Source organism: Pithys albifrons, chromosome 2 (assembly GCF_047495875.1).
Source record: "Pithys albifrons albifrons isolate INPA30051 chromosome 2, PitAlb_v1, whole genome shotgun sequence".
Taxonomy (NCBI): Eukaryota; Metazoa; Chordata; class Aves; order Passeriformes; family Thamnophilidae; genus Pithys; species Pithys albifrons.
In genome coordinates this window covers 83,692,022-83,716,962 of record NC_092459.1, presented here as the reverse complement: position 1 = coordinate 83,716,962, position 24,941 = coordinate 83,692,022, and the positions used below count along the sequence as shown (strand labels likewise).

The 24,941-nt window shown below is 42.8% G+C and overlaps 1 protein-coding gene across 4 annotated transcripts in view; it reads right to left on the bottom strand.

Moving 5' to 3' along the window:
* BIRC6 (baculoviral IAP repeat containing 6) overlaps positions 1-23,499 on the bottom strand; it is a 175,464-nt gene extending 151,965 nt beyond the window's left edge. For all 4 annotated transcript variants that reach the window (XM_071575748.1, XM_071575775.1, XM_071575765.1 and 1 more), the window contains exons 1-5: positions 23,137-23,499; positions 5,226-5,407; positions 2,690-2,827; positions 2,091-2,284; positions 402-513 (exon numbers count right to left, since the gene is read on the bottom strand). In XM_071575748.1, coding sequence (XP_071431849.1) covers positions 402-513; positions 2,091-2,284; positions 2,690-2,827; positions 5,226-5,407; positions 23,137-23,392 — 882 coding nt within the window. In that variant the 5' untranslated portion in view covers positions 23,393-23,499. The remainder of the gene's footprint in view (positions 1-401; positions 514-2,090; positions 2,285-2,689; positions 2,828-5,225; positions 5,408-23,136) is intronic.
* Between the last annotated feature and the right edge of the window lie 1,442 nt (positions 23,500-24,941).

Below are 24,941 nucleotides of genomic sequence, written 5' to 3'. Positions count from 1 at the left end.
TGATGTAGGACCTTTGTCTGTTGTGATACAGTGTAAATTCTACTGCGGAAGGATGGTTAGAGAACTCCAATGTCAAGCTTATTGCTGGTTTTGCTTTACTTGTAATATAAAAAGGATGTTTACTCAACAATCTAACAAGGAGAAAGAGAGATTCTACATAACAACCAACTTCATCTCTATAACTGCTCCTTAACTCAGATCAATATGATAGTTAGAAATGTTTTATTGCTTAAATTCAGAACAACCTCAAGGCACCAAAACCCCTGAAACTAAAAGAAAATTGCTGAATGACAAAGTTTTTATAGTTAATATGTCATTAAAGGAATCCATTTAAAAAGAACAACAAAGAAGCCACACCTGCCCCCTCAGACCTTCACCTTGGGAACAAATACCCCTTATACCTGGTGATAGAAGCCAGCTTGAGCCATAGGATCTGGCTGTGCCCACCGATAACCCACATGGGGCCAAGAAGTGAACGTCTCCCGTCTGTTGGCTTCACTGTACATCAAAGACCTAGAAAGGTGAACAAGTCGACATTAACCCAAAACTGACATTTAAAATTAAAAAACAAAACTGTTTATGAGATACATTCAATGTTTCAGCAACAGTCAGAAACACCAGACAATTATCTATAACTTAAAAATGTAATTAACCATTACAGAGAAGTTACAACCTTCCCTTACTTGGGTGCCTAAAGTACATCCCCAACAAAAGACCAAAAGCAATACATAAACCTACAGGTATTAGAAGAAAGATTAATAAAATAAGCTTCCATGTAGCCTAATTGGTCTCCCTGAAGAATAGCACAAGATACCCAGAGCTACTCTACATTTAAGGCAGAAGGAGAATCTCACCCAATAGAACTGCCAGAGACTTGGGGTATTTTTGACTACTGCTGCAAAAATTTGGAGGTATTAATTGAACAGATACGAATCTGCCTATTTAAAAACACTCTAAAATTATATTGTAGCTTAATTAAATACATGGTACAAATCCTCCCAACATTGACCACTCACTACACACTGTAATACTTAAAAATTGTAAACTAGGACGTCACAAAATATAAACTCTATGCAACTAAACAGCTACAGGGCAAAGAAGTTCCTCTCTTTTCCATCTTCACATCTGCAATAGTACATAAGAAATGAGTATCAGTCTTTCTTTTCCCTTCAGGGAAATTTCTTCTCCAGTATCACTCCAAGAACTAGTGCTGTTAGACAGAAAGGTGACTCATTTCTTGTTTCTGTCCCTCAGTTTCAGAAGATTTTTGCTGTCTTATAATAGAATGGGTCTATTAAACATTTCCTGCCAAGGAAATAACCTATTCTAGCAATGCCCACATTAGGGCTGCCTTCACTTGACACTGTACCACCTTAAAACACAGATCTTGGAGAGGTCTAATCAAAATGAAATATGGCAAGGTACAGGTAGACCTGGACGCTTGGGAAAGGAACATAAGAGATAAAATGAATTTCAGTAAATTATCTGAGCTGAAGAAAATTATAATATGCTTGCAAAATAGTATTTGTATAGAAACTTTCAAGAAGGAATTAATTTAGAGACTTACAAGATTTATCACTATTCTAACTAGTCTCAACTTATGAAGGTTAAAATGATGGGTTCCTTGCTTGTTTCTACATTATCACTTGGATCAGAAAGAGACAAAGCAACAATCTCAGGTAAAATTTTCCCTGACCCCAAACACTTAACAGGTGACTAGAGAGATCAGAAGTAGCATATATATACTGTGCAAAGGCAACTTCCTAAACCTCTAAACCCCAAAACATAACCATAACTCTTTCTTGTACAAAGGAAAAGGAATTGACTTCACGATACACTGTAGTATGTATTTAAGGCTGCAACTGTTACCTTTCTGAAAATGTATGTTGGATTTAAGAGGAAAGTGAAACAAAAAGGCTTTGCTAAATTTAGTAACATGTATGGCACACTGTGCATTAAACAGTTAATTAGCTGTATGTGTATGAGGAACAACAGGAATAATTCCTCTGGCAAATAAATTAAAGCAATCTAAGATCTTATTTTGATATAACTAAGGGGTCAAATTCATCACTTATTTTGTCTTAACATACCTGTCCACAGATCGACCAGGTCCCACACCAAGCTCTGGTCGTGCACTGGGTAAGAGGTAAGACAACCTATCCATCACAGAGGATGCTACAGGTAAGGCAGCAATATTTTGATTTATCTTCTTGAGTTCATTTACAATGGCACTGGCGACAGACTTCAAAACATGATGAGGAAGGTGGAACGTAACCGTTGCCCACTAAATTAAGAAAAGAAATGTCTTGTGTTTCAAAATTTTAACATCTAAACAACAAATAGATCACAAAAGTGTCAAAACCAAAACCAAACATGTCATCCACTCTCATAATATCAAAAAGTGATAGACAGACAAAAACAACATGTTCATAATGCAATGAAAGTCACTAAGTTCAGATTTTAAACTCAGTTGGTTTTATTAGTTGACCTTATCAGCAAGAAATTGACTTTGCTTGTTCTCTTAATAACTGAAACCTCACACAGAGGAACTAAGGAACACATAATACATTCTACTGTCTTCAAACAAAACCCACCACAGTAAGTCAAATGTTTTGTATGTTTCAATAATGGTAGACACACAAATTAGACTTGGGAATCTGTGTTAGACAGTGTAGAGACAAATTCTTACCTTTGCAACTTTATGATTTGCTGCTGTTTCATGTGAGGTATTTTTTAATCCATCCTTCAGCTGTGTGATGAACAAGTCATATCCCTCTGTGCTAGAAACATCTACTTTTTCTACGCAAGCAGATAGCAGCTGCTGAGCCTAAAATGCAGATGTGCCAGCAAAATTAGCATCCACACCGAACAACTTCAGACAGGAGTTACACCTGTGTTGTTACTCCAGGAAATGCCCTTTGTCATATTCTACTTTATCACATATTGTATCAGGATAACTCCCATAACTGACCCAGAGTTGAGTAGCTGTTCCAAATTTTATTCTGTAGGCCAATGAATAAATAAACCTCAGCAATAGTGACAGCAATTACTACAAGCTCCCTTGAGGTTAATATTGCCCAATGTTAAACAAGCCAGTCATGTAAACAATTAGAACTGCAGACATATTAAAGACAAGCAACAAGGAGACATCTATTGCCCAATGCTTTCACTTCAAAAGAATTCATTCAGTTTTACAGATGAAAAGTGAGAGCAAGAACAAAGTCTTGACATTTTTCTGAGCAGCTTTGTACCTTCAAAAAGGTAGATGGTAGTGAAACAACATCACAAGAAAATTAGAGGTAAATTACTTACAATGGTAATACAATGAAGCTGAAAAATGAGGCTGAAAAAACACAGGGTAGTTTAGAAACTACAAACACTTTAAAACTCAGAAATAATGCAGCTAGAAAAGAATGCTATAAACAACTGTTTATAGACTTTTTCCTCCAAGTCCCATCTGTTTCCAGCTTATCCCTCTGCCTGCTCACTTCATGTTTACAGGTAAGATTTAAAGGTATGCTTTATGTGCAAAGCACAGAGTATTCTGTATCTGTTGTTAGTGGGTCAACTGCTGAAAAACATTATAGGAATTCTTTTAAGTTACAAACACAGGGAAACACTTCCCAAGCACAACTGGCCAGTCATTCAAACAACCACAAACTGCTCCAAACAGAACAGAGCAAACGGTCCCTTGGTCACGTTCCTTGAGAAGTTCAGGGGAAGAAAGAAATAAGGCAAATCAGTGCCCTGGCTAAGGCTGCATCTGTTTCTCAGATTTCAATAAAGACATTTACAATTCTTGTGGCATCTCATACTTCCCAAATTTCAGAAGAACAAGAGGGGATTTGAAAGCAGCATAGAGGTTGCTTCATAACTTCTCAATGATGCCAATTAAAATTGTATAAAGATGCACTGCATTGCCAGCAGATCAAACATATTAAAGGACTACTTAAATTAAGTGAAAAAATTCACAGAAAAGTTCTAGAGACAAACAAGAAATAAACACTCTTGCTTGGATAAAAGTTCTTGACCTTTCTATGATGAAAGAGTAGGACTGAAGCATTTGTATGATATATGCTTAATATTAACTAAATTTTTCCAAGGCCTGGGCTTCCTCCTTTTTAAAATTAAAAGTAAGAACTGAAGACTGCTAGTGTTTTGTCTATCTCACTGATTTAGCCATGAGCTTCCCAAATCTATTCCTATCGAACTATAATTTTTAATTTTTTTTCTATAGGAAGGATCCTTACTGAGAAGTGTTGTATTATAACCTTGAAATAAGGGCCTATAAACTCTTTAGAACAAAAGAATCTTTAGCTAAAACTGATACAAACTTATAGGTTGTATTGAACTATGTGAGACTGCAAACCAGGGGCAGCAGAACTTATGAAAGGAAATCCTGACCTCTCTCAGGACACTCAGCCACACACACCAGGAATCTTTAGTCACCCACAAAGGGTGTAAAAATGATGCCAGTGGCAACAAGCCTGAGCAACCTGGAAAGCTCTCTTAGAGAACTCTGTGAAGCAACACCTCACTGCTGCTGCTCCCATTTGAGACAAGTAGTCAAAAACCTCACACATAACACACATTCTTGTGCTTGATATTCAGTACTCCAAGAGCACATAAATAGTTTGCATTAAAGCTAAAGGTAAACAAATGCAATAAAATCCTAAGCATTACACTCTAAGCAGAGACGCTTACATTAGCGTCTCTTAAAGTCATACTAAATGCTGAAACCAGGAAGTATCATGTTACAGCTAAAAGGGAAGCCAGGTTTTCAGGGAAGAAAGTCTTTTGGTAGGCCAGCTGGAAAACTCAGATTCCAGCACTAACTCTTCACATGTAGAAACACCATATTAGCTGATTTTAATTGCCTTTCTTTCCTTGAAAGCCTGTAACTAAAAAACCCAAAACAAGTAAAACCCAAGGATGCCCAACAGCTCAGACTGATTTCTGTTAGTGCATACAAATTCCATACACAAGCACTGAAATAGCTCAGGTCACCAAGTTCTTTCATCTGAAATAATGTGCTCTTGAGGAATGCTCTTATTTGAGATACAGGTAACTGCAACAAGCTTTGGCCCTATGACATACCTAGGAAACTTTTCCATTACATGCTGTTAATATTACCCTAGAAACTCAGGGACAAATGTCTGGTTTCAGTATTTCTGAGAGTGTTATTTACATATCTCGGTTGTTTTTTTCCCTTCTCCACATCTTACCTCTGTAACCGGCAATTCAAGCTGAACCACATCATCTTGTTTGGAAACAGGCGTTTGCAGAGCTGTGTCTAACAGCAAGATGCCATTGAGATCCTTCCTACATCCTACTGCATAATCATCCACAAAGATCACTTTATCCACCGCAGAAATATACTGACACTTCACACGTCCACCTGGTTTAGCTTTAAAGGGAAAAACAAAAAGCAAGACACAATTAGAAAACAGCTTTCATATAAAAGACCTTTAATATCTGTACTGGAAAGTAATGCGACACTTTGGCAAAGTCTTTACTTCTTGAGATGACCAAACCCCAGCATTTTAGCTAACAAATTTTTACTTCCCACGTTAAAAAACAAACTACCAAAATCTATAAATCCCATCAACAACTACAAAGATTTTAATCCTACAATGGGAGCCATTACTCAAGTCCTGCTCATCAGGAGGCCTGAACTACTGTTTTGAAGCCTACTGTAGATGCCTGGTATACTTGATAGTAGCTGACAGTCACTAATGAGAATTAAATTGTACAAATCATCATGAAAACTAAGACAAGACTGCCAAACTACCATTAAAGCTGATTAACACCATTTCATCAAGCAAAACAATACTCAAACTTCTGAATACTAAGTACAGCATTGTAGTAGTTTTAGCTAGGCCTCAAATTAGCAGGCTCAGAGAATCTACATAGATTAGGAGAGACAGGTATCACCTGACTAAGTAAACAAAGAAATATTTCACACCAGATAACACAAACCTGAGATATGAATACAGGAGTGAGAGGTGTTTGGTCAGTTCCATCATATCTGAAGTAGAGGCAGGACATGCAGCTGCTGCCCTGCTGTCTGGGCCCTGCTGCTGCTGCCACTACTTGCATTTTGTTTGAGTTTCAGGGAAGTAGAAATATTTTGTTGTTATATTTTCTGTTTCTTGCTGGGTGTCTTTTGGGGTGTTTATGGATCTAGAGTGATGGAATCTGTTTTCGGTGGGGTGTGGGGAGTTAGTTCTTGTTATTTCTAACTTGTGTAAGTGTGTGTTATATTGTAGTTTCCCTTAATTTTCTCTTTTCTGTATAAATATATATAGTTAGTTTAAGCATATACGTAGTTTGAAGGGGTCTTTTTCCCTTTCCTCCCTTTTCTCGGCAGGGGGAGGGAAGCTCTGACTCTGTGCTGGGCAGTTGGCATTTTGCCAGCTCAGCCCAAGACAAGCATGTCACATGTACCAATGTTAATGTGTTCCTTGAGACACTAAGGTAGCTTATTTCTTCTCAGTGCTGCACATGAGATGTCAGTAACAGGTTCAAGAAGTTTGGGGGGAGGGGAGGAAGGCTCTCAGCAAATAAATAGGGAAAGGCAAAGGATCTCATCCCCAGAAATGTTTAATGTTACTCGACATTATTATTATTATATATGTGTCTAAGACTGGATGGACTGTAAAACTAAATGTAATCCATGCCATGTGCTGCCTGTATAGAGGGCAAACTGCTTTAATCCACAGCAAGTTGAAGCTGCTGCTACAGAAGTGCCCCGTGTGTAAGTTGTAAGTCTATGGACACACTCTCCAAAGGGCAAAGCTGAAATTGCTGGATCATAAACGTTCATGTCTTCCTGTTGCACAGGAATAAGAGTTTCACTAAATTTTGCATTAACCATGTCCTGTCCCTGTTCTCCTCTTTCTTCAGACACTGGATACTGTTTCTACTATAAATAATTAAAAACCACCATTTTGGTAGCTAGAATACAGTAAAACATCCAGGTAAGGACAGCTACATAATTCTGTCATCTTCATGCTTTGATACAGTTAAATAGAAATTAAAACTTCTGGAAATATTGGGGCACGTGAATCTGACCACACTGCATTTGTGATATCCTCTCTCAGAATGCAGCTGAAGAACAGTTGTCAGCTGCCCTTCTCACAACACAGGACATTTGCCTTTGCCTGCATTAAGGATACTGCAACTGCAATCATTGCTGCAAGTCAGAAACACTTCATGAGCTACGGAATCACTTGACAGTTGTGAACGCTTCAGTTCTTTCTCACCAAAAAAAGGTTCTTTGAATAGCAAATCAACTAGTTTCAAACTGTGTTTTTGCAAATACATTTGAACTCCTCACACAAGACTTTCTGGAGACAACACAGCTGCAGGCAAGGAAGTAAGTTACTCTACAGGAAAATAAATTTTTTACAAAAATTCCAATATGAGTTGTAAGGTCTTTAAAACTATTAGTTCCAACAATGTGCTGGAAACTATTAAGTAAATAAACTGAAGGGGATCTCATGCACTAAACTAGAAACTTCAGCAGATTCTGATGGTGTTTGCAAGTCTATCCAGTGTTATCCAAGTGACAGATCACCACAGGATGTTTCTTTAACTGTTACTTCTCTCCTCCTTCCCAGAGAAAATGGGAAAGGCAACTCACCCTTTCTGGCAGTGCCACCACCATCACACTTTCTTTTGCACTTTCCTTATTTTCTGTCAAGCACAGGACTGTGCTCATGCCTATGACTGGGAGTTCAGCAGTTTGTAGGAGTCCCCGTCCTTGTGGCTTTCCAGGCTAAATCATGTTTATTTTACAATTTCTGCAGTGAAATCTCCTGTCTAAACCAGCAAAGGGCAAATATCCTCTGAGTAAGCAGCCTGAATCTTCAGAAGCCAATGAAGATTACTAATGAGGCTTATAACATGCCTAATCAACAACATTTCTGCTCCATTAAGAAGGGAAGTTCTAGCCAGGTGGGGGCTGGTCTCTTCTCCCAGGCACTCAGCAATAGGACAAGGGGGCACGGGCTCAAGCTCTGCCAGGGGAAATCTAAGTTGGAGATCAGAAAAAAATTCTTTCCAGAGAGAGTAATCAGGCATTGGAATGGCCTGCCCAGTGAGGTGGTGGATTCCCCATCCCTGGAGGTTTTTAAACTGAGATTGGACGTGGCACTGAGTGCCATGATCTGGTAAACGGACTGGAGTTGGACCAAGGGTTGGACTTGATGATCTCGGAGGTCTTTTCCAACCCAATCAATTCTATGATTCTATGATTCTAAGCACAAGCCCAACAGCACACTACATTACAGTATGTCATCTCTAACAACCTCAGAACTAGCAACCTGAAAACTTAAAATAAAAGCAAATACACACCAGATTGCAGAAATTAAGAATCTGAGAAAAGGGACATTTGCTCTCCACCTTCTTTGCTTCAAACAATACAGAACAGAGATGAGCAATTTCCTGTGATCAAAATCTGACCTACAAAACCATTACAGAAAACAAACTTATTTGGAGAATTCATAACAGGCTAAGCAGCATCTATTGTACTCCCACGGCTGCAGGCATTAAGATAGACCAAACTAATTAGGGAATTATCCTTGCATCTCAAGAAGTGAAAGAATGAAAAAGTTTGTTTCCATTTCTCTGCTATAGACAGACTCAAAGCTCTAGAGCTTAAGAGAAAGTGGTTGTCACCTGAATACACATGGCCACCATCATGAAGAGATGTAGGTTAATGCTGACAGTAACACCTTTATCTTTTGTAATAATGAAAAAAGGGAATTCACTTTGAAAACCACTAGCTAGGAATGGCACTGACACATCTCAGTCAGTAATTCTCTTGACAAGAAGCTCCCAATACACAGCAAAGAACCCCAAATAGTTTCTAAATTACAGTAAACCAACACTTTTATCTGCAGCTATAAAGTGAGAGTGCTAAAAGACACACATCATAGCACTAATTCCATAATGCTAAGATCCAAGTCCAGTCAAATATCTAAAATAATGTTCATAACTTTGATCTATGAATGCCATTAGGTCTTCAGATTAGGCAATAAAGTAACATTTTTGGAGAAACTGAAATCCCATCAACTCAGCAGAACACATATATTACATGCACTAGTACCAGTTTCTGCGTTTCCAATTTAAACTAGAATATCCAAACAGTATCTCATTACTCATTTCAAAATACTGCAAGCCTGGGAAGCTAAAGAATAGTTTCAGGAGACCAAAAGCCATTCCATGCCATAAACTTTGTATCATAAGATTTGAACATCAAGCTCTTTAAAGGCAAGAGAACGTAAAAACTCAAGAAATACCAGATTAGTAGGCAGCAAAACTATCCCTTAGAGACAAAAATGCTTTTTGCTGGAACCTTACTCAGCTTCTTCTCACACATTTTTCACACATACCTAGGATTAAAACATTCTTTATGCATCAGTTGTCCTCACCTGTTGCAAGGCAGGTGCCTTTGCTATTGCTACGGTTCCACACCATCACAAAACCAACTGAAAGCAAGAAAGCAAGTACAGCATCGAATTATATGCTAGCTAAGCACCACACTGCCAAGGAAAAGAGTATCAGGACAACTCAGTTTGACAAAGTTTTACAATACAAAGGAAAAAAACACCCTGCCTTAAAATTCAACTTGCTGTCTTCACTTGCTGTATTTGGAGGACACTATTTTGAACTAATACTGCAGAAAATCACAGCTATGGATTAGTTGCAAAGGGTTCACACAAATAAGGACAAAAAACAAACCAATGAACATCTGGTTTAAAAATAAGAAAATTATGCCCAAATTATTTTACCTCGGTGGCTCCCAAACAAAACTAAGACATGGTGGTAATGAACATCTGGGAACACAATGAGAAGACGTCTAAGCCATGTCCAACTCAGGCTGTGAATGTTCATCACTGCTGAATTTACCAGTTATAGACTCTTTCTTGTTCCTTCTCTTCTCCCCTCCCCTATTCCCTCTTTCTCTTCTCCTCCTCCTTCTCCTCTCCTCTCAATGCAGAGCCCCAGTGGAAACCAGAAGAGCAGTTTTATCTCCCAGGCCCAGGTCCAGTCCCTTATTAGCTCCAAACATGACCTCAGCAAAGCAGTTTGCTGCCATGGTGAAGACACTCTATAGGTCCCTCCTTTCTCAAAAGAAAAACATTCTCAAAGTTGAGGAAAGGCCAGAAAGGAAATCAGATGAAGGCAAGTTCAAGTTCCAATTTTAGACAAATTACATTAGCAAGCTTAAACCAGCTATACACAAGCAAAATTTTCTCTTCTAGATTTTACTACATGCACACACCTCCATCTGCCCTATCAGCAGGAAGATCTGTCCAAAATGATTGAATAAAACAAAAACACAATCAGAGGCGAAACAAGAAAGAAAACTAAAACTCGAAATGGCAAGAATGCTGAAGGAGGCAGTTTCACATCATGAAATGCCTTCAAACTCAGTTATTTGCCAATACTGGATTTAGTTAATCAAAAACAAGATGTGATCTAAATTTTATCTTTAACAACAAACAGGACAGAGCTGTTTCAGATTCAGTTTCATTATACGATAGCTGGTTTTAATAATCCTTATTAGTAGGAAATGTGTTATCTGGGCCAAAGCATTGGAGACAGCCACATGAATATTAATTAACTAGATGTGTCGGATCAAGCAACTCCTACCAGAACACTAACACTTAAAAGGGTTTCAGAACATAAACAAAACCCCACTGAGATCAAGACAGCTCACACCTCCCAGCTCTGCAGGCACAGGGTCCTCTTGCATTCTACAGATTCAAAACGAGACTGAATCAGCAGGAAGACGCTGGTGAGATCTCTGTGCCCACACTCTTCATGTGGTTTCAGATCTCCATGTATCTAACATTGCTGTCGCCCAGGATGCTGTACAGAGTTTTATACTGTTATTCCGGGAACAAATTATGAAAGATTTCACAAGGTGTTCTATAATCCTTCCTGCAAACTCAGGTAAGCAGTGAAAATGTACGTCCCTGCAATTCTCCTGCAAACACTTCACAGAGAACACTGACTTCTTCACAATTTTTTCCAAAGTGAAAACTTATGATCAAAAAACTTCAGGAAAAACAGATTACACAGCATCCATCCAGAGCCAGAGACAGGCAAAGAACCCTTCACAGCTCAGTAACAGGAAGTTCCCATTCTTCAAGAGCAAGTCGCATCACAGCATTTCACAACAAAGAACAGATGAAATTTTACCACCAGTTCCTCTTTTTGTCCCTAAACTGACTGAGGCATCAGAGTTCACCTATTATGTCTCTACAACTGTTGGACTCAGCCCCCAGGGTTCACACCCCCCATGTTCCTTCCCCCTCTCTGTGTGTTTTTCCCTGAGGTTTTTCCATGCTGTGAAGGTACCTTAATGGTTTCCCTGCACCTGAGAGAGTCCTACACCCCTTCCCTACCCTGCTGCAGCAAATCCCACCGCTCCTGAGGCGGTACAGGGCCGCAGGTGCTCCTGAAGCCCATGTGCCCACTGCTCATAGTCTCTGTATCCCCTGGGGTTTCCTCCCCACCCTGGATGTCCCCGTGTGGTTTCTACCTGAGCCTCTCCTGTCCCTGCCTTCATAACCCCGCCCCCAGATGTGCTGTCCAATCCCCTCCAAACCCCGCCCCCATCGGGATCCTTATAATCCAGACCCCAGACAGAAATAAAGGGCTTCCAACATGTTCTCCAACTCTGTGTGTGTCTGAATTATCTTGGGAACCATCCCCACTTCAGTCCCGAGATACAACAAGAGAAAAGATCTCCAGTTATGGTACTTTTTAAATTCCCAAGACTGTTTGGCAGGAAATGGTTTAGCTTCTCCATCTCCCAAGCCCCAGGACTATAAGGAGCTTCCAATCACACTGGAAGAAGCAGCAAGTTCTCAAAAGCAGAGGAGTGGGTTGGTTACAAGGCAAATGAAAAACTGGCTACACTGTCATGTGCAAAGTTAGTAGTTAATGATCCGGCAGCCAGCTGAGTGGCATTCAATGAAGCCTGATAGGGTTTACTGTCTTCACCAATGGCTTGGATGATGGGACAGGCTGCACCTGCAGTAAGACCGTGGATGACACCACATGTGAGATGACTGAGGGCAACATCCATTGAATCCAACATCAGCAAATTTGCTGATGACACCAAGTTCGGAGGGAGTGTCGATCTGCTGGAAGGCAGGAGGGCTCTGCAGAGCGATCTGGATAGACTTGAGAGATGGGCTGATTCCAATGGGATGAAGTTCAATAAGACCGAGTGCCGGGTCCTGCACTTTGGCCACAACAACCCCCTGCAGCGCTACAGGCTGGGCACAGAGTGGCTGGAGAGCAGCCAGGCAGAAAGGGACCTTGGGGTACTAATTGACAGGAAGCTCAACATGAGCCAACAGTGTGCCCAGGTGGCCAAGAAGGCTGATGGGATCCTGGCCTGGATCAAAAATAGCGTGGCCAGCAGGACCAGGGCAGTGATCCTTCCCCTTTACTCTGCATTGGTGAGGCCACACCTTGAGTATTGTGTTCAGTTCTGGGCCCCTCAGTTCAGGAAAGATATTGAGGGGCTGGAGCAGGTCCAGAGAAGAGTAACAAGGCTGGTGAAGGGACTGGAGCACAAGTCCTATGGGGAGAGGCTGAGGGAGCTGGGACTGTTTAACCTGGAGAAGAGGAGGCTCAGAGGTGACCTCAGGACTGTCTAGAACTACCTGAAGGGAAGTTCTAGCCAGGTGGGGGTTGGTCTCTTCTCCCAGGCACTCAGCAATAGGACAAGGGGGCACGGGCCCAAGCTCTGCCAGGGGAAATTTAAGTTGGAGATCAGAAAAAAATTCTTTCCAGAGAGAGTAATCAGGCATTGGAATGGCCTGCTCAGTGAGGTGGTGGATTTCCCATCCCTGGAGGTTTTTAAACCGAGATTGGACATGGCACTGAGTGCCATGATCTGGTAAATGGACTGGAGTTGGACCAAGGGTTGGACTTGGAGATCTCGGAAGTCTTTTCCAACCCAATAAATTCTATGATTCTGTGATTAAATGAAAGAACTGCCTTTCAAAAGGATCTCAAAAAGACAGAAATGGCTTGACACAAATCTCCTCATGTTCAATGAAGACAAATGCAATGTCTTACACCTGGAATGGAATATAACCCCATAGATCAAGAGAAGATGGAGACCAATCATCTAGAGGGCAACCTGACAGAAAGAACTTGGGGATCTTGATAGAGAGGCTGAACAAGAGGCAGCAACACATCCTTGCAGCAACAAACTGTTACCACACAGGGGATCAAGGGAAAACATCAGTTTCCTCCAATCAGGAGTTTTGAGCCCACATCCAGCTTCACTCCTCCATCTGAGATACCAGTACATATGTGAGTGCTGGAAAGGGGTACTGAGACAGTCAGAGGGCTGGAGCACACAATGTGTGGGGAAAGACTACAATGACTGGGCTTGTTTCATCCGCAGAAAAAAGGTTTAGAAGGAAATCCAACAGCAGTCTTCCCTTACTGCAGCAGTAGTTCAACAGCCATGTTAGACTGCTGAGTTACTATCTGCCTACTACTCCTCTTCTTTACTGGACATTACCTTAAAAAAACCACAACACTGAACACAGAGGCAATCCCACTGCATCAGAGGAACATGTGCATAACTCCACATTTTGTCCAAGACAGTGATTTAAGCCAAGTGCTTAGTGAAGAATTTAAGAAAGGGTATGTACACAACGGTTCTTTCCTGTAACACTCTCAGACTGACAATTTGTGCTCAGGGATCTTCTGCGACAAAAGGGATTTAGTTTTTTACAGTGACCTTTGGTAGGTTTTTCTTCTATCACTTTGTCCAATGCTGTTGTAATTCCACAAACACACAGTATCCACAATGCCCTGTAGCCACAAGCTCCATATTTCACTGTTTCTTTCGATGCCCTCAGTCCTTGTACTACAATAAGCAATTCCCAATTTACACTTTTCACGTCCAGAATTTTCCCAACTTCTCACTCTCTTACCTCCCCCCTCCAAATCACCCCCATCACCTTTTTCAGATTGAATACTGTTTCACATACATAAACCATTCTACACTAAAGTTTTTAGTTCTGTTATACTCTTTGGGGTGGAAATACTGAAATTACACACATACAGGCATTGAAAGGCACTCACATCATTACCTGGGGTCTCGACAACTTCCCTAGCAATTGCTTTTATGATAAGAACTGAGCAATTAGCTGGTATTTCCTATTTCTAGCACAACTTCAACATCTCTTTCTGGCATTATGAGTCAGTTCAGACCCCAGTACACCAGACTCCAACTCCACTAAATTCTTGAGTACTTCAAGATAATTAAGTGCATGCATTCCCACGTTCTCCTAATAACTGCTTCTACATAAGAAAACTGAAGTGGAACAGACTAGATTCATTCAGTTAAGTTATATTTAAAAGTGAAACTATCCTTAGGATGCCTTTTCAAATTCTTTAGAGAAGCTGGCAAAATTCAAAGACATTGTATATTTATAACTCTTATTTGCAGCCTAAGAATATTTGAAGATGGTGACTACATAAACTTTAGTTCTGTCATTAGAAGGGAACATTTAGAAGAGCTGACTTAAGCTTGGCTTCGCCAGACTCCTTCCATAGGTAATGGAACCAGGTTCCTCCAAAAGTTCAGTGAGGACTTTTCCTTTCTCTTGCATGGAGAGGAGACCTCAGATTACTTGTTGAAAAATGCTGACCTTGTTATATGAAAGCTACTGAAAACCAAACAGGAAAAATCCATTATTAAAATGGCTGTCAAGCAGTGTTACATGTCACCATTTACATCACAACACAAATCTTGGGATCCTGTAGAAGACAGGTCAACTAGAAACTATCACAGTATTTCTCCACAAAACCCATAGTGCCTCCTTGCTCTCCAATTAAACACTTTCCAGTCTTCACTGCCATCTTCCAAAGCTTCCTACTTTGCCACTGTCATCTGGCTACTCCATTACAGTTCTCATCCCATCCTTCACCCTCCCAGACACTCCTTTCCATAAGGAGTTACTGAGTCTCTGCAGCCTGTTGTTCAGCCAACTGAGTTTATCCAACTATGCTCCTACAGCTGCCAAACACTCAGATGTGACCCTGATTGCTTCACACTCAGTCAGGTCAGGAAGTGCAGTGGATCGAAGTTTTCCCTCCACAAACTGTACAGGAGACTGAAGAACTGCCAACAAACTGTGTCCTAGGCAAGCCTTCATTAACCAGCACTGAGACTGGGTGTGTTTGCACTAATGCTACCAATTTTTACAACGAGTGAACAAGCAAATTGTCTTCTAAGTTATACATTAAAAAAAGTCATCAACACCCACTGAAGAGCCCTAGCAAATACCTCAAGAAAATTTTAAACAGTGTCTACATTCATGCAAGGGATAAGTTGTTATCTCCATGATTTCACACTTTCAAATGTATGTTGTGCATGTTTATTGGGTATCATCCTTACCTGAGGAGTGCTCTGTCTTAGTCTGAGGGAAAACCAAAATGATTACCAAAAAACAGAGGAGAGGGTTCCTCCATAATAAACACATTACTCTATGAAATTTAAGAAAAAGGAACTTTAATAAGAAGAATAACTGCTCTTAGCTAGGACATATCTACATATATATGTAGATATAACTGTAAACAGACCAGAGCAAACTACTCCCCCGGCACCAAAAACAAAAGAGAACAACCCCCAGACACAGGTTCCTCCTGGAGCAGTTATATTTATGGCCAGTGTCAGTGTCACACCTCGGCTGGCTGTGAGGGGAATTCTCAGTCTTTTCCCAGTGAGGCAGAGACAAGGAGTGTCCACTCACGTGGACTCTCTCTCTCTCTCTCCTTATCCTTTGTTCCAAACGAAGAAGGAAAAGCTGGGAGTGGAGGAATGGTGATAATTCCCAGGAATCTCCTTGCAGTCTAAGTCGGTCCCCAGGGACGAAAAAAAAAGGTCTGCAGAGTGTCCTGAAGCAGCCTCTTCTCTCTCTCAAGCTCAGAGTGCCCAGAGATGGAAGGGGAAAAGCAAAAGGCAGGGCCAGAAAAAGAGCTCCCACCAGCAAGCAGTGGCTCCTTTTTCTGCAGCTGCCCAAAGAAAAACCCAAAAAGTCAAGTCAGCACACAGGGAAAAAAAAAACTCTCCCCACCCTCAGGTGCTGGGGTTCTGTTTTCTCACCTCTATCCCACCATTCAGCTGGAATATGAAATTCATCAGCCATCCTTAGTCCTCAATCCTGGCCCCCCAAGCCCAAACCTTTGTGTTGGTATGGTGAGAAAAATTCTCTGAGGGACTCCTCCCAACATCACCTTCCTATGTCTGAACCTTTAACATGCTCTTACCCAAACAAGCACATGAATCTCCAAAATACATGTTTTGCAGACTTCCTGCATACTTTCTGACTAGCAGTGTACACCAGGTCCTTCCCAAATCTTGACACTCTTTGCAAAGACAAGGCAGCAAAGGAATTAGGTCAACACACAATCCAGTATTTGACTCCACAGAAACCAGAAGAAGCTGCAAATGTGAATATTCACATGTACTTCACAAATGAAAGAACAGAAGGCATGAGCTGCTCATCTTTGAACCCTCTACTCAGTGACAAGCACTCATCTGGTGACTGCCAGCAGACCTTGCAATTAAGACAGCATTAAGTATTTAAAGGACAGCTTTCTAATAGCAGAAAGCAATACTGTGGCATCACTTAAAAACCATCAGCAAAGGGAACTGATCCATGCGTAAATCTTTTATTTAAAAATTTTAAAAAATGGTGAGCAGCTACCAATCCCAGTAAGGTAGAAAACATGCAACAAGCTGTCTCACATCATGACCTTGGGCAGACTGATACACTCAAAAGTTGTCTGGGAGTCCACATGGTTATAAGTCCCATCTCTAACACAGCCTAAGAAACATTTTTGAAATGTCATACCGCTCATGGAAAATTAAAGAATCCTTTTAACAGCAAGGATGGACAGGTTGTTTCCTGATTTTAAAGTAACTTGGAAAGAAAACATGAAATAACAGATCAACAAATGAGAATAACAGATAAAAAAATCAGACATAATAATTATTAAAAAAGAGAATTAAGGTGAATCTTCAGTCTGGGACAGATTTTTCTTATACTCTGTCTTATAAAATCCTGGATGTTTTATTTCACTTAAGCTCAAGTTATGGATACCAGTGCAATAGCAACCATAAAAATATAAACAATACAACATAAGACTCAGAAATTGGTTCTACCAAGCCAGTTAACATCATGGTGGGCTCCTAGAAATGACCAGCTGTAGGACAGGAGAGCATACTGGATCCAGACCACTGATCACCTGAATGTTCAAAAGAGTAAAAAGATCAGGGCTTTTAAAGATCACCAGGCTGGGCAATCAAAAGCAAAAGTGTTCTCAATGTTTTCGTTACTTTAAGCACAACAGAGACTCAGCTGCTTTCTTTCATAATGTTCTGGACTTGAACTATTAATTATACATCAGAATATATTTCTGCCAAGTGTCTTCTGCATTTTACACAACACAGTACACAACATGACTGGGAGCTGAGCTGAAGAGTTTATCATACAAGCATATTAAAAGCTGACTTGACCAAAGTTGGATCTCAATCAGCATTGAGGATGAAAGTCAGTCTTTTCTTCTGAGAACTCTTCATATCAATGAGAAACTCCTTAACTACCTGTGAGATAACTGGGGCAGGAAGGCAAAATTCAAATCCCTGACAAAGCACACAGTATTTGCTCTTTGGGTCACTAAAAAGCATTTCAAGGTTCATCTTTCTGCAAAGACCTTCCAAGTCCATATGCAGAGGTTTAGGAAATTTCTGATTATCTGACATTAAAGCCTTCTGCAACCTTTAATAATACTGCATGCCTGTTGCAATGACAGCCATGAATACACTGGTCCAGATAAGAATGATCAGCCAGTAAAATGAAAAAAGTTGTGCTATCATGCCTGGCAACACAGCACATGCCTGCACTGCTGCCTGTTGTAACTTCTCAGTCTCTGCAAGAAGAACAGAAATGCAAACATCCCTTTAAAGGCACATGAAAATACTACTTTTACTATGGTTTAGCTTTTGCAGAAGATAATCCAGATGTGCTTCAACAGAGCCTGGAAATATCAATTAACAGCACCTTGACAGTCTGGAAAGATGCCTGGCAAGAAGGGATATCTGACAAACTGTGATTAAGCCAGCAGACAAATGGAGCTCCCAGCAGTCTAGAATCCTTGCTGATATAAAACACTGAACTCAAATCTAGCAATTTTCCTACTCTGTTTTCCAAGTGCTTAAGACACTCCTCACAAATGATGTTAAGATCATATAAATCAATGGAATGATCTCTTTGAGAAGCACTTCACCCAGATTAGCAGTCACCCAAGTGCACTCAAGTGCAGGTGGGCTGTAGCAAATCAGTAGATATTTGACAATATTTCCCATGTGATGAGAAAATAAACAAGGGGAAAATTCTGTACTAAGAGCAACGGGCTTCATTATGATTATTGTTGTGTTGCATAATTGAATCAAAGAAAGTAAGAGACGAGGAGATGAAGAAACTTGCCTCAGTTCTGAGGAATGAAGGAGACAACTTGAGCATTATTACCAGTGAATTTCACACAGTTGAAACTGTGGACGGTTTCTTCAAATAATTCAAGCGTAGAATTGGATGGCAGAGTATCCCAACAGTTTATTCCTAGAGATTATTACAAGAAGTGCAAATGCCCTCTATAACTTCCAAACTGCAAAAGAGAATCTTATCATCTCATTTTCCCTTCTATATCTCATGGAAAAGAATCAAAGAGAAACAGAGTTGGGTATCCCTTGAGAGATTTCCAAGGCACCATAATGTGAAATGAGACAGCTGAAGATACACAAGACTTCCCAAAAGGGAACTCTGACAGACAGACAGACAGAGGCGCTGGACTTGCCAGCACAGGGGAGCTTCCTGGGCTGGGATCTCTTTACTTCTAAATTCCTCTGATGGAAGAAGAGTGGTTGAGGGCCTGTGGTGCAAATGCAGCATGTCTGTTTCCCCTGCAGGAACTGGGATATGTGTACAATGAACATGTCCTTCCCTGTACAGATTCACAAGTCTGTAAGTTGATTCCCATTAGGGCCTCTACAGTAATTTAGAAGGCTGCAGCTAAGACCCTCCGTGCAAATTAGGCTCTGAACCTATTGCTACATCAAATGGATCTAGAAAAACCTACAGGAACATTCAAGATGGTCACTATCCTTGTGACAGGACATTTCAGTTTTTGCCCAAGTTTCTCTGGGAATTACAGAACTCTCTCAGTTCAGGTTTTGTTCTTTTGTTATTTCTAAGTAGAAGGAACTGATAAATCAAACATCTTGATGAACACTAAGAGTCTCTCGAGATTACTCTGAAAGTTTGTCTAGGTTACTTGGGACTTTTTGTTTGCCTTTTTTGAGGCAGCGGTAAAGGCTCATCCTTAGTGCTGTATTTTGAGATTGCTCATTTATGTTTTTTGGCTATCAGTGTTGAACTTGAAACTGAAACCACACAAATATTTAAATGTCTAAGAGGGAAAATAAAGTACTTAACAGACTTGCATGACAGATTCAAAACTAGTCCTGACTAACCACTACTAGCAAACAAACTAATGCATATAACATCACAATTTTCCTTGTGCTCCCAGCCTGGCTCTCTGAAACACACACCACACGTGCAATAGTCTTGAAAAAATAAAAAGGACAACCTTGTGAGCAGGTAAGACAGAGCTTAATGTAAGCATCACCTGATTTTCCCCCTGCTTTTATTAACTACCATGCTCTGGGCTGTTGCAAATGAACACCTGGTCATCTTGAATAGCTCTACAGAGCTCAGACAGGAAACAGTAAAAGTGATTACCCACTTCCAAGAGATAGATCTGATGAAGATTCAGTGGGGTGTAATAATAATCATAATCCTCACTGAACTCCTACAGTTTGGGCTCAGAAGAACAACCCCTGTTAGACCAGTGCTGTTCACATCGAACCTGAAGCACACAGATCACATCCAAGTCCAGACCCAATCTATAACTGAACTGTCTTTTGGCTGTGAATCCTTTGCATTGCTCTTTTACACACCAAAGAGCAATCTGCATTTACATTCTAGTGAAGGCAGCCTCCACTGCTCCACCAGATTCAGCATTCCACAGGTTCAGTCTTTTCACAGAGAATGAGCTCAAAGCTTAATATATATCTCCGCAGTGAACTGTGACTGCAAATAAAAGCCACACTGAGGCTCGGTGGCATTTCTTTTTCTCCTCCATCCTGCCTTGACAGGGGATTCTTTTCTTTGCTCTGCTTTCCAGAAAGAGAGGCCTGCTATGGTTTGTTTTTCCTTGGGTAAAGAGCAACAGCATTTCTGTCCAACATAAATCTTTTGGCAGGGCAAAAGACCTGCAGCCTCAATTACCAAGGAGGACAAGCAGTCTCCCAGGAGAAGCAGTTTTAATTCCTAGAGACTCTATTTTTAGTTATAGCACCAGAAGTCCCTGAAGCAACAATATCCTTTGACCTGTCATTTATGGCAGGGGAGGGAGCAGGAACAGAGCTGGTCTACAGGTCTGACTGTCCAACTCCTACTACCCTACATTAAAAGAGCTCATCCACAGAGCAGGCAGACAACAGAGAGCAGCTGAATTTCCTTTTCCTTCTCTTCTCACAGACAAGCTGAAGCAAGAGAGAACAAGAATGAACAGGGATGCTAATAGCCCCAACAGTCACCAACCACTGAGACGAACCAGAGTTCTGCCAGCCTGAAAATACAAGAAAATTCAGCTAAAGTTTCTTCAAACTAAACTGCGGTTATAATTTTTTTCCCAGTAACATAATCATCAACTCTACTGCACAGATAAAATTTGGGTAGATTGCAAGCAATTCTGTTGTTTTATGTGAGGAGGAGTATAATCCATCTTTTACAGCCATGCTGTCACAGAGAAGACTGACACTAAAGGAAGTATACATGACTGAATATACGTAACAGAAGCCAAGCAAGACGTTATTTTCAAATAGTTACTATTTGGGGGAGAATTGCCATTAGCATTTTGAATTCTAAATCAAATCCTTTACAAGGATTTTAACCCAGCAAACTGTAGAACCACCTTGATTTACAGTTCACTTCTTTTTCTGTGCCTCAGAATTAAAACTCTCCTACACAGACAACGAATTACAAAGTAAGTCCTCTATTTATGCCCCCCTCATCCAACTTAAAAAGCAATTACCAAATTCCTGCAACAGCTTGAAGAAAAGAAATTAAGTTATTAATAAAAAAAGCACGCTAGAAGCATGGTAGAAGAAAGGAAATTATAGAAGCAGAGTGATCTGAATCCTGAATGATGCAGGAACACCACACAAGAGCCTCATTTTCCATACAAGCGACTGACAGTAAAAGCAGCCAGGACCTTTTCAATAATTCCATAGAACTTTTTTCTCAATTGCCCAAACGCTTCACTTTCACACACAGCAGACCAACTTTAACTTACAAAAGGAAATCACCAATTTTTGTCCTGTTCTTCTTGACACGGCAATACAGTTGCTGTTTCTCAAGGTGAAAGTACACACATGGCCTAAACTATGGCATCCCCATACACGTCTTGGCATTACTGTAACCCATTCAGGCAGCAAACAACCTTTCACCAACAGCACTCAAAGCTACATCTAATCAGCAACACACAACTGCAAGGAGAAACTGAACATGGAAACACACAACTGGTAAGAAGTGTATCTCTCTATGCCAAGGGCTGGACTCACAACATGCCAAATAACCCTAACCAGCACCCCCACCAAGATGCTGACAAGCACCACAGTTTAAGAACCACTAATGAACAAGGATTTAAAGCTCTTAATTGCATATGGATCTTTTTCTACAGAGACAGTTTATCAACGGTGTAAAAACACTGATGGTTAACACAGAAAGTTGCTTCATAGTTACAGAGATACCACAGTCTCAGCCTCCACAGAGTCAGTACATAATCGTGCCTCTTGAACATAATAGCAGGGATACTGTTACCAGCACCAGGGACAGTCAAGATACTCAGCAGCCTGAAGAACTATTCGAATATATATAAAAATGTATCATCAAGTAACTTCATGAAGATTCTGATCTTAAACAATTCTAAGCTCTAAGACAAATGACACTTTTGAGAAGTAAGGCTTCCTAACAAACTCTGAGTAAGGCTCAATAAGTAAATTATTACAGTATCATATATCAGTGAGAACTTGGAAGGCATTGGAATGGGCTGCCCAGAAAGGTGGTGGATTCACCTTCCCTGGAGGTTTTTAAACCGAGATTGGATGTGGCACTGAGTGCTATGATCTGGTAAAGGGACTGGAGTTGGCCCAAGGGTTGGACTTGATGATCTCGGAGGTCTTTTCCAACCCAACTGATTCTATGATTCTATGAACTAGAACTATGCCTGTCCTGCCTAACATGTTGCTTCTAATCTATGTGATGTGATCCACACCACCTGAAGAGCTAAAACAAAAAAACATAAAAGCCCTGTACAACAGAGCCTTTCATCCCCATTTAACCTTTTAGTAACCATTCCAATACATTTTTACAGAAGACAAACGCCTGGATCTGTCTACAGGGGGATCTCTGCCCCAAAGAGCAGAAAGTTGGATATCAGAAAAAATTCTTTCCAGAGAGAGTAATCAGGCATTGGAATGGGCTGCCCAGAGAGGTGGTGGATTCACCATCCCTGGAGGTTTTTAAACTGAGACTGAACGTGGCAGAGTGCCACGATCTGGTAAACTGACTGGAGTTGGACCAAGGGTTGGACTTGATGATCTCAGAGGTCTTTTCCAACCCAATCGATTCTGTGATTCTAACACAGAACCACACAATCAGTAAGGCTGGGAAAGACCTCTGAGATCGCCGAGTCCCTGCCTACGGCCGAGCACCACCGTGTCAGCCACACCACAGCACCGAGTGCCACATCCAATCTTTCCTTGAACACCTCCAGGGACAGCGACTCCCCCGCCCCCGGACAGGGGCGCCCGCCCAGGACAGAGAGACTATAAGGGGGGACAAAGGGCCGGGGGGCCCCGCAGCCTCCGTGGGCCGGGTCAGGCCGGGCCTGCGCTCCCCGCGCCTCCCTCCGTCCGTCCCTCGCTCCCCCTGCGCGTTTCGGGGCCGCTCTCACCGCCGAGCGCCGACGCCTGCAGGGTGGCCCCCGAGGTGCCGTCGATGACTTTGATGGCGCCGCGCGCGGTCACGGCCAGGATGGCGTTGAGCGCCGGGTGGTAGCAGAGGCTGCAGAGCCCGTCGGCGTCGCAGCGCAGGCAGCCGTCCCGCAGCAGCAGCCACTCGCAAGAGCCCGGGCCGGGGCCGGGGCCGGGGCCGGGGCCGGGCCCCGCCGCCGCCGGCGCCGCCGAGGAGCAGGAGGCCGCCGCAGCCATCTTCGCGGCCGCCGCCGCCCTCAGGACAAGAGGCCCGGGGGGAGCCGCTCAGTGACAGTCCCTGGAGCCGGAGCCGCCGCCGCCGCCAGTCACCATCCGGGTCCGGGGAGAGGGGGAAAGGGAGAGCGCGCGCGTGAGCGGGAAGTGACACAACCGCGCCGGATGCGGAACCGACCGCCCGGGGCGGGGGCGCGGGGAGGGGCGGGGGGGGGCCGCTCGGCGCGGGCGCGGCGGCGCGAGGGGAGGCGGGGGGTGGGGCTACGCTGCGCGCGCGCGCCCGCGCGGCAACCCCCCCCCTTCCAGCGGGCGCAGGAGCGGGAGGGACCAGGCGCGGCCGCGGGCGCGGCACCGCACTCCTCTCTGCCCCGCCCTCCGCCCGCACCCCGCTGTGCCCTGCACTCCGCTGTGTCCCGCACTCTGCGCTGCCCCGCGCTCCGCTCTGTCCCGCATTCCGCTGTGCCTCCCCGCTCCGCTCTGCTCCGCGCTCCGCTGTGCCCCCCGCTCCGCTGTGCCCCGCACTCCGCTGTGCCCCGCACCCCGCTCTGCCCTGCACTCCGCTGTGTCCCGCACTCTGCGCTGCCCCGCGCTCCGCTGTGTCCCGCATTCCGCTGTGCCTCCCCGCTCCGCTCTGCTCCGCGCTCCGCTGTGCCCCGCACTCCGCTCTGCCCCGCACCCCGCTCTGCCCTGCACTCCGCTGTGCCCCGCACCCCGCTCTGCCCCCGCTCCGCTGTGCCCGCCGCTCCACTCTGCCCCGCACTCTGCGCTGCCCCGCGCTCCGCTGTGTCCCGCATTCGGCTCTGCCCCGCGCCCCGCTGTGCCCTGATCCGCTGTGTTATTTGTTATAAAGGTCACTCAAGGAAACAATCTCTGCTGTCCCCAAAGCAGAAGCCACAAGTGACAAATTTCCAGTGCCCTTCCATATGTGTTAAAGAGTCAATCTTCATCATCACCATTTTTATTTATTCCTGGGAACAATTTCCACCTCGAGAGTTTAGAGGCTGCATCTGGGTGGGTTTGTTCCAGCTATAGCAATAGTTTAATCGCAGTAAAACTAATTGCAGCATTCCCCCTTCCCTGTGCAGTTCAGCTGCTGACTTCCCCCTGCAGAAATACCTGTTGTGATTCTTGTAGGAGAAAAATTACCCATTTTTGGGTACACACAAAGAAGCATCACAAAATAAACCAAACTGCTGCCTGCAGTTCAGCACAAGTTACAGCAACCTCATCGACCTCAGCAGAAAATGTGTTATTACATATATGAGACAGATCATAACTGAAAGTTGGAGGCTCAATAGTCATAAATTCAGGCACAATCAGTAAGGAAATGTATTTTTCCTCGTTCATTTTTAGCCAACAGTATGTGAACAGCAGTTTGAGAAGCTGGTGAAGCAAGTAGGCTCTGCGCTGCCCCCGCGCCCCCGCTGCCCGCACAAGCCGCGCCGCAAGCCGGCCCCGGGCAAACCGGAGCGTGGGTCTGTGTTTCGCACCCGCCTCCCACGTTGGTGTTCTGGCTGTACGCGGGGGATGCCCCGGTGAGCGCGGCCAGCAG